The 12,677-nt window shown below is 41.5% G+C and overlaps 1 protein-coding gene across 11 annotated transcripts in view; it reads left to right on the top strand.

Moving 5' to 3' along the window:
- The window catches only part of PCDH15 (protocadherin related 15), a 628,220-nt gene that overhangs the window by 573,135 nt on the left and 42,408 nt on the right, over positions 1-12,677 (top strand). For all 11 annotated transcript variants that reach the window (XM_053388594.1, XM_053388604.1, XM_053388605.1 and 8 more), the window contains 2 exons: positions 1,500-1,715; positions 5,697-5,785. In XM_053388594.1, the coding sequence (XP_053244569.1) occupies positions 1,500-1,715; positions 5,697-5,785 (305 nt within the window). The remainder of the gene's footprint in view (positions 1-1,499; positions 1,716-5,696; positions 5,786-12,677) is intronic.

Consider the following 12,677-nt stretch of genomic DNA (forward strand, 5'->3'; position numbering starts at 1 on the left):
TCAGTGTTTAATTATTTTCACATAACCCCCCCCCCCCGTTTTTAGTGGTTCTTGTTTTTATCTGTAAGCTGCCTTGGGTCCCGTCAGGGGGAAAGTGGGGTAATCATCATCATCATCATCTTCTAGCTTGCTAACATTAATACACCATTCATTTCCCCCTCATAATGATAGCGTATGCAGTAAAAACATCAAACCTGTTTGTTTCCTTAATAGTGGTGTACCATAACTTTTCTTAAAAAATCTGTGCGAGTCAAACGGATGCTCTAGCCAAAACCCTTCATATTGTGGGAATGTTCAGGGGGTGCAGGAGAGGATATATTGTGGGATTATATCCTAATCCAACTTGTGCTAACAAGTTCCCAAAATATCAGCAGAGTTTATAGACATTCCCCTTTAAGTTCGCAACGGTAACGCTTGCACAGGTTCGCTAGAACCTCTATAATAATTACTCTGGTAATTTCCCCTTTGTTCCCTCTTAAAATACAAGACACAACACAGTCTTTATAAAAGTATAAAAGAGTTTACTCATGTTCTGTTCACAGTATGATCCCAGAAGGCAGACAGACTTTAAAAAGTTACATACACTTAGAATCTATCTTATACGAAGATAGTTCTTATCTCCTCTCTTGGCTGGGAGCCAAGAGAGCATCCTTAGATGTTTCCTCATCGAAGGAAGATGGCAGAGAGAGATGGCTGCCTGCCCTGTGCTTTTATCATTTACCTGCACAGGTGAGGCCACACCCACCTCTGGTCACATGCGGAGGAAGTCCATCCCCAGGAAGTTTACCTGCTTGCTGGACAGACATCCCTCCCCATGTTATAACATGTACACTCTAGGAATGTTGTCATTGACTGCTCCTGTGTTTACATCCCACAAATATCCTATTAATTTAAATGGGAGGGATTTAAGTGCACTGAACAAAATACCCCACTGAGTATTAAGCAGACCCATTGAAAGGAATGGACCGAAATTAATCAGGGCCGTTAATTTCAATGACTCTACCCTGAGTTCATTGAAGATGACCCAAAAATTATTCTGCTTTCCCCCACATCCTTGATGCTACTTTTGTGAGTCTGAATGAGAGTCGGGGAACCTCAGGCCTTAGAAGTGTGATGATGCCTTTTCCTTGCCTGCATGGAAGATGAAGTGAGTGTTCGTGTGCTTGAAATATAGCCTACTACTCACATCCATTGTTCTGTCCACTTTTCCATCTGGCTCCAACCACCATTGAAATACATTCTCCAGAAGGTTGTCCACAAGGGAATGCAGCTCTTGGGCTGAAACAGGTTCTCCACCCCTAGCCTAAATTTTTCTGGAAGCCATGAAGCTACTAAAAATTAAATTCTGATATTACAAATGCAGAAAGCAGTCAAACTGATTATCATAATGCCCATGAGATTAGTTTCTGTATTGATTACAGAGGCCGCAGTGCTTCTCAGTATACATAATTGTCTCAGTAATTTCCTTCTTTCTCCCCCTTCTTTTTTGAACCTATCAGGCAAATGATAAAGATACGGGCAACTACAGTGCAATGCAGTACAGACTCATCATCCCTCCAATCAAGGATGGCAAGGAAGGTTTTGTGATCGAACCTTATACGGGGCTAATCAAAACTGCTATGCTCTTCAAAAACATGCGGCGATCGTATTTCAAATTTCAGGTCATTGCTACAGACAACTATGGAAAGGGGCTGAGCAATAAATCAGATGTACTTGTAAGTATGCATTTGGGGGCTTATTCTTGCTGCAAAGTTTATTATAGACGACATTGTGCTACAGGCATCCCACCCTCCTTGTAGTTTTTTTGTTATTTTGATTGCATATGATGGGGATACAATAGCTGGTGTTGTCAGGCCTTCCTAAGTAGCCCATCAGTGGGTCTTTAAATCTCCTGTTCCTGTTGCCTGTCTGGGACTGAAGGGGACTGACTTCCACAAATCTGCTTATCAGGTTGCCAAAGACTAGTGCCCTAGTGAATCTTGTGTACAACACCCACCAGCATATTAGTTCCCTGTCCAAAGTTTGTTTACGAGTTGCAGAGGATTGCACTCAACTTTGAAAACACTTGACCTGAGGCCTCTGTAAAGCATTGAGAAGTCTTGGGCAGTCTAGTAGGGTCTCTGTCCTCAAGCGCAGAGGAAACGTGTGCCCAGTCACACATCCAGCCATGGCAAAAGGGAGCAACTGAGTCATGCAAAGATGTCATTTCACTCATCTTCATTCCACTCACTGGCAAGCTGGATCCAGCCTTGAGATTTTGAAGCTGATATTTCACTGTCTGAGACGTGTCCAAGGATGAAGTTGGTGGCACAAAGTACTATGTTGGTCAGACTCAAATTGCAGCACTCAGAGGAAGCACTCAAGGAGGAAGGGGAGCGTAGCCCCTGCTACTTAGTTCAGAACTATTTTGCATCAAATACTCTCATATCACTTGGGCTTTCTGGCAGGCAGAAGCTCCTCTTGTTTTCTCCAAAGCTTCCACTTCTGCCAAAGAACATGAGATAACCAGCTTCCTCCCACACCAAGCTTTCTGCATCCCTATTCAGGAATAGGAAAAGGTGTAGTGGCTGTTGGGAAACACCAAGACCATCACCTCTCCCCCAGTGCAGCGCCGTCCAGGATGCTTCATCACTCTTGCGTCCCGTCGCGCTGATGTGAGCCATATCCAAGTACATGAGTACACAACACTAGCAGAGTCCAAACAGAAGCTGAGCCTTGAGGTGTGACATCTAAGCCTGATTTATTATGTACAAAATCAAACATAACAGAACAAAGAAAACATGGCTCCCCTCTCTCTTTCTTCCATACAGAGAAGGGAAAAAACAAAAGCAATACAGAACGGAACAGTGTATCTGAACTTCCGTTCCCCATGACATCCAACACTGTGGAATGTAAACACATACGTGTGACAACAACAATCACACATCTGCAGCATGGAGGAATAAAATTCCCAACAGTGGCAACCATAAATAATCAAACCTTGTGGACTCCTGTTCCTTCAATTTTGCAGATCTACGCAGCATTTATTCCTTATTACAAACCTACTGGTGCAAATGGGAGTATGTAGAGCACAAGTGTTTATTATTTGCTTTAAAGAACAAATTGAAATAGAAGGCACAGTCATCCAGTGTTAAGAAATGTCTTTAGGATTTATTCTTCAATACAGTAGATGATACTACTTCTAATTACCAAAGCCACTACTATGTTTTCCATTATTGCACTATCTCAGTGGAGGGGTACCTGGCCACTGAATGGAAAGGTTGTACGGTGGTGCCTCGCAAGATGAAATTAATCGGTTCCACGAGTCTCTTCGTCTTGCGGTTTTTTCGTCTTGCGAAGCACGGCTATTAGCGGCTTAGTGGCTATTAGCGGCTTAGCGGCTATTAACGGCTTAGCGGCTATTAACGGCTTAGTGGCTTTAAGAAAAAGGAAACAAACTCGCAAGAACTCGCAAGACGCGAAGTAAGCCCATAGGGAAAATCGTCTAGCGAAGCGACGCAAAAACCAAAAAACCCTTTCGTCTTGCACGTTTTTCGTTTTGCGAGGCATTCGTCTTGCGGGGCACCACTGTATTCTTAAATCTATAAAGACTTAGATAATACCATCTCTTAAAAACAAACAAACTAGAGTTGTCCTTTTTAAAACACTGCATGTTGAGAATGACTAATACACCAACACTTCACTGCTTTAGAGTTTCATTTAGTAGATTACACTGAAGTTTGCATTTGAGTTTAATAGCATTCAGATGATTTGCACATGTATCTGCATGTAATTATCTAGTACCTCTGCGTATCATTTGCAGTATTACCTTTTTATCAAACTCTTGTGCCAGGTATGTGGAGTTGTCTCAATGTGCAGATGGGGAAGCAACTGATTTTCAAGCAAGGGCCACAGCTGAGTGGTAAAACTCATGATTAGAATGCAGAAGATTCCAGGTTTGATCCCCAGCATCTCCAAGTAGGGCTGTAAAGACATATGCCTGAAAACCTGAGGAGCAACTGTCTGTGTTGAATCATAGAGCTTGAAGGGGCCTTGTAAGCTAATCGGAGGCTAAGTGTAGGAAATCCAGAGCTAGAACATTATCAACAGTTCTTCTCCCAGCCTTCTCCCAGTGCATTTAGCATGAAGCTCTGAATGGGGATTCTAACCCCATCACTTTGAAGGGTAGAATCCTCCCCACTTTCAGAAACACTGCAGGTTCCTTATCCAAGGGGGATTTTTTACTGAATTCAGCTAAAGTTTATTGCCCCTGCATCCCCATCACAGCTGAGCCACTGACTTTATTTCGCATGCCTGAAAGTTTATGGTTCCCTAAGATGTGCACATGTATGGTATGTATGTTTGCAAACACATTGTTTCTGCCCTTTACATGCTTATGTACATAACCATGACTGAAAGATGGAACTTTCTGTATTGTAGATTATATGCTTTGCACTATATTTGTATGCAAAACTGATTGATTTATCACTGAATGGACATTTGTTGGTAGTACTGTAGGCCCTTTATGATTTGTCTGCTGTGCCATTAATACTGTTTACCCTTAACTGCCCTGGCTAGTTTGCGAACACTAGAGGAGAGAATTCTCTCATATTTCTTTTGTCAGTTCAGCAACTTGATTGCTTCCCTTTCACATACAGGCCAGCAGAGAAAAACAAGGCTCTGTGTGATAGAGGAAGAGAGAAGTTTGCCCTGCTTGCTTGGAGTTTTCTCTGCTTGTCCATTTGAAAAAATCATTCAAGCTGTTTTCCTTCCCTCCTGTCATCTTTGAAACCAACGCTGTACCACTTTTGATAAGGAAAGAAAAAACTACACACAGCTTGATCGCTCTTTCAGTGTACATGTGGCTAAACTCTCACTATGCTTGCTTTGTCCCACATATAAGGGACAAAATATGAGCTGAGATTTCCTATCACTGTTTGCCTTGCTGTTAACAGGTTGCCTTTGCTGTTCTGAGAAACAGAGCTCGAGGGGAGACAGTTACTAGTTTTGTCTCCAGAAAGAAAGAGAAAAGCACTATCTTTGATACCTTTGTGCTTCAGAACCTTTACGCACAGTTAGCTTCTCAGGTGTAATTTGGGGAATTAATTTACATATACAGTGGTACCTCGTGTTATGTACTTAATCCATTCCAGAGGTGCGTTCATAACAGGAAACTGCTCATAACATGAGGCGCGCTTTCTCTAATGGCACCTCCTGCTGCTGCTGTGCCACTGGAGCGCGACTTCCGCTCGCATCCCGGGGCAAAGGTTACAACAAGGGGCATCTACTTCCGTAACCCGCAGCATTTGTAAGGGGGATGGTATGTAACACGAGGTACCACTGTAAGTGTGCGCAGTGTTGCAAATAGGATAGCCATGTGCCCTTCTTTATAAATGACAGTCCACGTTTTGTTGAAAGCGACCTTGCCCAGTCAACAGTCTTTCCCACTGTGGTGAGAGGTATATTGTATTTCTATTCACATTATGGTAACTAAATTTGTAGCTATATGTATTAATTAGCATATGTATTCCCCCCCCCAATGCTGTTTCTTCTTAGCCTTTTCTTTAGTGATACATTTCCTCTCAGTGTTTCTCTATCCCTGCTCCACATCAAAGGTGCTTACTGGTGCAGGTGGAGAATCTCACCTTGCTCCCGTTCTCATTCTGAGATAATGTATGTTTTGCAAGCTCAAGTGTATCTTTCTTTTCTGTTTCCAGGTCTCTGTAGTCAACCAGTTGGACATGCAAGTCATTGTCTCCAATGTTCCTCCTACTCTTGTGGAACAAAGCAAGGATCAGCTTATAGGGTAATGAAATGTGTTCATTGTCTAAACGTCTTATAGAGTCAAACCCTGGAAAGTACCAGTGGTTAAAATGTTACTGTTCAATCTTTCCTGAAACATCAGTGCAATAGGCAATATAAAGCTTAGAAAGAAGGGAGAAACCGAGGGAGAAGATCTAAGGCACAACATTTTGAGTTTCACTTTTGCTATTTTTGGAAAGCACTTCCATTTGGGTGTGCTTTTGAATGCCTCGCTGACATTTCATTTGTTTTGGTCCATCCATTTCAGCTTGCCAGGTGGAACAATCTCTCCTCTTTCCCCACCCCCACTGTTCTATGGGTTTCCCCAATTCCCCATCCTCCAAGCCAATTCTGAACCTCCAGGGAGGGGTTCAAATATACCCCCAGGGTGGTATATAAATTCAATAAATAAATAATAAATAAATAAAACACCGGGGGAGGAGAGAGGGCAGAAAGCCCCCCCCCAGCACTAGCAGGAGACCATTCTACTAGCAGGACTCATAAGTTGAATCTGATCCTTGGTACAGATTTTGTTTTTAAATCACTGCCATTTAATGAGGAAACAGGATGAAATGGACTTAGGAATAAGCACGTGCAAAATTGACATGGATGAGAAATAGATTGAGGCATCCATCCCTACTTGGAAGGGAATCAGAAAAGGTAGCAAGTACACCAGGAAATTTCACATATATCCTCACCTTGCTGACCCTGTGAAAGAAATTCCACAATCCAGTCTTTTCAGTCAATTAATTACATTTATATAAATGTGGTTATTATCAAAATCTCTCAAGACATATTTTTTTTGGAAGCACTGAAGGCAATGTAAGATTACCATACTTAAAATTTTCTTCTTTAACAAAAAAAGCACTCCTTGTTAAAAACCATCTTCCATTTTTATTCCTTCCCTATTATAGTAGCACATCAGAACAAAATGAACCTCAAACAAATTAAAGAAATGTGCTCTTAACCCACAGTTCCCACGTATTAAAATTGATCCTCAGTGATAAATAAAGTGCAGGGTTTTTTTATTAATACACTGATTAAACCAACAACAACTTGTAGCTCTACTTAAAGGTATTAGGATTTTATTATTTATTTCTATGCCAAGAATTATTTTATTCATTCTTCAACAAAGCAACAATAAATTAGACCACAAGGAGAGCAATTACTTCTGGTTAACATCTCTGATGAAATCAAGGAGACTACTCTTTAGCTTATTTACCATAAAAGCACTGGTGATCATTTCCCATTTCAATGCAGATATGTTGTTTTGGCTGTGAGACCAAAGATCATTTAATTTTAGAAAGCATCTCATTCTGGCTATTGTTCTGTTACTATAACAGGATGCATACAATAGTCCTTCTCATCTTCTCCACAATCCATCTTTTAACAGCTTACTATTTTAAAATGTTTATTCATAAAAAAATTGAGTTGTTTGACAGTGCCGGATTACCAAGTAGGCAGAGTCGGCACTGGCCTATGGGCCCCATGCTTTCTAGAGGCCCCGCAACAACAGATCAAAATAATATTGTGTAATAAAATGGGGTTATTAAAATTGTTGGTTGGTAAAATCAAAAGCGTATTATGAGACATGGGAGTAGCCAGTCATATGCGGAGATATCTGTGCTGCTTATCACGAACTTGTGCTGCTTATCACAAGAGAGCCCACCTATTTGGAACGCTCACCTAGCACTCCAGGAAGAAAGCACAACAGCAACACAGGTGTGGTGTTAACAGCTTTAAGTGTTGTGCTTTCAGTACTCAGGAATTAACATGTCCCTCAGCAAGGGAAATGCAAAGGTGACAGATTACATGAAGACTGTGTGTACAACAAATGAGTAACAGAAATTCATTCATCGCTCACAAAACTGTAATGCCCATGGTCTCAGCACAGTGGGCCTAATCCAAGCATACACAACTGAAATAGCAAGTTGTTAGCAGATTGACTCATCCTTAATTTACATGTGCACACATATCTTAACATAAGTGTTCACAGAAGCACAACGATGGGGATCTTTCATCTGGAGACAGTGGTTTCATTCTAGTGGTTATTGCACCATGTCACTGCTGCTTGAGAAATGTCAACACCTGCCTTGCCTGCTTGGAGGAGTTAGCAAGAGTCCATAAATATCTAATTACATGTGTTTAAATGCTTATGTACAAAAAATGGCAGATAATTAATAAAATGGCCTTGCAGCTTGAGATGTCACTACAAAATGAAAACATCAAGATGTTATTTTAACTAAGAAAAGGGTGCATATTTATGCACACTTGCTCCTAAACTATGCATTTTTATATATCACCTTCATAGTTGCAGAACTGTGTTGGAAAGTTAGGAGAAGTATTTTGCTACACATATTGTTTTGAGAACTGCAAATTAGGTAACCAAAATGAATTCCTCTCCATCCCAACCAAAGGGGTGAATTAGAAGTGGAGTACAAAATGGCTCAGTTACCCCACTTGGCTCAAAAGGTCACCAGAATTAAATTTACGTTTGCAGCTATGTTTGCAGAAGCCTGTAGATATGTTAGTGTCTTCATCTTGGCTGTTCAGGCTAATGTAAATATTGCTGGCAACTCAGAAATCCATTTTTGTGTTTGTGCCTGGGCATTTATAAGCAAGAAATATTTTCCCAATTATGGACTGACCTTCCTCCCCCTTCCCTCTGCATTACTTCTAAAGGTATGTTTATAACAAAAAATGAAAATACACAATTTCAACATTTGGGAGTTAAAATTAGGTATTATGGCTGCCTGTGACTTTTACAATGAGCTACGGTGCTGTATCCTATGACATTTCATAAGGCTTTACAATATCTATTTTGGAATGAAGAATTAATATCTTCAAATCCTTATCTGACATACATATGCTCAGCCTTTGATCCTCCACTGGGATTCCTGGATTCTAGACAGCATGGTGAAGATCTTGAAGCAAATCTCAATATACAGTGTTAGGGCTTTGTTGGGTCTATTAGAATAATCTCTCTGTAAATTTCAGTTTTCAGTGCAGTGTGGGGGGGGGAAATCAGTATAATGAAACATTAATACTTCCATTTGTCTTTTCATTTTGGAAAAATGAATTAATAGCTGTAGCTCTGTTGGAGGAAGAGTCTGTACTTTTAACTGTATCGTTAAGATCAGGATCCTTGTGCCAAATTTTGTGGACCCCACATTCACATCCAATGGTGCAGCAGAATTCAATGCATGAATTGAAATGACAGTACAGCATATATGTGCCAAATTTTTAAGGGGCTGGTGTCCCTTAGGCCTCCCTGCCCTGCCTGGTAATTTTCTTATGGGGGCCCAGTCCCCTTAATATTTTCCCCCGCCTGCCTGCCTTTCCACCTCCCTCTCTCCTTCCCTCAGTTTGCTGCCTCTGTTTCTGGCTTGTCTCCAGGAGGAACAAGAGGGATGCAGCAGTAGCCATGGGCATAGGCAAGTTTACGGCATGTGCATGTCCTGGTTCCACATCCCTCTTTCTCCTGCTCACTCTTTTGCTCCATACCTGTGGCTTGGTATTGAGCAGCCCTGCAGGAGAGCATGGCCAGGCAGGTGAGCCAGTGGAGACGGCATCCTCCAATGGCAGGGACAGTGGCCCCTTTGGGGGACATCCCCCAAACTACTACAGCCTGAGCATTGATGAGCACACCTGGCCAGCGGGCAGCAGCACGCATTGGAGAGGTGGGAGCATGGTTGGGGGAAGGCAGCTGACTGAGGGAAGGAGGGAGAAAGGAAGGCAGCCACCACCACCACTAACCGCCTGTACTCACTGCACTGAACTGGGCATGTGCCGACGTGACCCCTGGCTGAGAAGTAGTGCAGCACAAAAAGGAGGCAGCAGCAGGTGGCAAGGCAAGGTAGTGGGGGGGCAGGGCAGGGCAAGATGGGCCGGCCCCCCACCGTTTTGTTCAAGAAGGCCAGTTTAGCTGACAGAGCCATTTTTTTTCAACCTGTTGCTGCTACTCTGGCATACTGCATGGTCAGCCTCTCCCAACCTGTTAGTTGCAGGAAGAGTTAAAGCTGTTTGTGTTGTTGCTGGCAAATTCCACAAGTAAGAGTAGCAATAATGTGGGTTGTCGAATTAAAGGAGGGAGATGTTGAAGGAAGGAACTTGGTGTGGTCCTGGGGGACCTGTGATGTGGAGGTAAGCGAGAGAGCACTGTGGGGTGTAGAGAGGAAAGGGGGTGGCTAAGAAAATGAACTGGAGGTGAAAGAGAAAATGAAAAAGAGGTTTAACAGAATACAGGTGTTCAGTAGTTTTAAAGAAAGAGGACATGATATGTGCTATAGGTGGTTAATCTATGCAAGTGAAGAATGAAAAAGGAAGCTTGACAAATGACTGTTGAAAAGAAAGCAACAAGTTAAAACGGTAACAGAAATCACCTCCTGCAGTTAATGTAGCTACGTGGACCTCCTGAGGTAATAAAAATCTGAAGATGGCACTCATAGTGATTTGAGTTGCTCACCCCTGCTTTAAAGTGTAGAACTGCATGCATGAGGAAGAGGATGTTTATGCAGGGTGGAGAGAGGAACAGAATGTCTGCTTCCCCAGGGAGAAGCAGCCCCCTGAGGTTTGGTTAAGTACAAAGGAGGAGGGAGGGAGAAAGAAGCAAGCTGAGGGGAGAGAAATGTAGAGGGTGCCTTGCCTCTGAAAGCTGCTCTGCTAGCTGCAGAAATAAGAGATGTTGATACAAAAACAGAAGCAAAGGCAGCATGCAGAGCTGATCTCTCCTGGAAAGCATTGCTGTATAATTGTAATGCAAAAATGGAGGAAACAACTGAAGGAAAGGGCAATAAATAAGTACAATTTTATTCATTTTCCTACAGACGAATGTGGGGCAGGGGGTGGGCATTGAAAATCCATTACATCCCAAAAGTTAGGTAAAGAAAAATAACAATAGCTGAGTGCCTGGATTAGGTAACACAGAGAGTTAATTGGCTTTGCACTGTGTTCTCCAAAAGTGGATTGGAAAAATGGGTAGAAGACAACAAATCCTTTCTTGTCTTTCAAGCCAGTGTAGCCCCTATGAGCAAACATGAACTCATAGAAGTGGCCTTCTATGTAGGTGGGATGCTTTTAATGTATTTCTTTTTCCTCTTGTTTTTAATATATTTATGTGGGGTTTATTGTATTTTTGTTTGGTTGCCCTGGGCAAGATAAAGTGATAATAATAATAATAATAATAATAATAATAATAATAATAATAATAATAATTGCTTTCCCTGTCATTCTCTGTTTTGGAGGAAGAGTCACAGCTGGATAGGGAAGGGTTAACTAGTATGTCACCAGCTGTGGCCCCTACACACACACTTAAAATGTCCCCTTTGAGTGAGTTAGGCTTAAAAAAAGCACACATTGATTTGGTGGATCTCTGTGGGTATTGGAGAAAACCTCTTTTTAAAAAACCCTAATATTTATAGGGATGTGATCTTTTTGAAAATTGCAGCTGGGGCAGTAAAATCAACTCTTGCACTCTGAGAAAGATTATTATTCATTCAATTTATATCCTACCTTTCCTCCTAAGGAACCCCAGGGAAGTACCCGTTCCCCCACCCCCAAAAAATAGTGTTGAAAAAAACCACTCGCAGGAGTGTGTTCATGTGTGTGATTGTGATGCCTTGTGTGCGCATGTGTGTTTGCCACGTGTGCATGGTTGTGGCACATGTAGCAGTGTGTGTGTGGTGCTATGTCCAAAGCAGTTTTTCTCATGTGCAGATGTGCCCATACACACATCCTGCTTTAGATGTTTTTGCGCTATAACAGAACCAATATTGCCTAAACTTGATGGTCCCTAAAATCATTCAGGTTTTTAATTTTTTGGACAAAAATAAGTGCATATATGTGCTACTCTATACTGGAAACAGTGCAGTTGCAGTTGGCAGAGTTTCATCATATTTCCCATATATATTTATGCCATTTTTGAGATTCTGGGGTGCTTCACATACCTTATCTCTGTGATCTTTACAATCCACGTTAACCTCTGCTTCTCTTTGTGTGGCCATCATGACTATGTTCTGCCTGCACTGTTGGATGCCTCTGAATGCCACTTTCTGGGATACATAAGTGAGAGATTGTTGTTCTCAAGTCCTACTTTCAGGCTTCCCATGGGGATCTGGTTTGCCATTGTGAGAATATTGGACTAGTTGGGCCACCATCCTGATCCAGCAGAGCTCTTCTTATCTTTTTTCTTCTTCTCATCTCTTCTTCTTGTTGAGTTCAGCAGCAACAGCACACAAGCAAGGCTTTCACACTAAAAAACCAACAACACATAGTCTTCATCAAGATGCTGCTTTTCATTCCATATTTATAGAATAACCATACTGGGAGGATTTTGCATTATTTCTAGAGCCATACAATTATGTGTATTTTTCAAACAAACAAAAATGTACAACATCATTGCCTTAGTTTTCTTAACACCCGTGTAGACATTTCAGGTGTTGGGTTTTTTTAAAGGAAAAAATCATTAATATTCACCTTCCATCGCTATCACATTTCAGCAACTCCTAAATTGCTGAACAGAATAGCTGTTTGCTACATTATTACAATGTTTGAAGTTCATGCAGTCATTCCTGTAACTCCTGTAAATCCCCTTTTCATTAGATGCAGCATGTAGCAAATGCCCACAGAGATACTATTCTGAAATGTATATATGCCTTTGTCTATAATGAATATGAAAAGCACTGCTTTTGTTAGTAGTTTCTTTCTGTCAGGTTAAATTTCAGAGGAAACAGGACAGAGGCATACTGTTCATTGGATCAGTTTGAAAACAATTCATTGATCTGTATATTGAAATTTTCAGTAGTGAGGTTTGTACCCAAGATGATTGTATGGTTAGAATAATCAGTGTCAAGCCCTTTTAAAACAATAAATGAAATTCAGAGAATATTGTGAGGAAC

This window comes from Podarcis raffonei, chromosome 5 (assembly GCF_027172205.1).
Source record: "Podarcis raffonei isolate rPodRaf1 chromosome 5, rPodRaf1.pri, whole genome shotgun sequence".
NCBI lineage: Eukaryota > Metazoa > Chordata > Lepidosauria > Squamata > Lacertidae > Podarcis > Podarcis raffonei.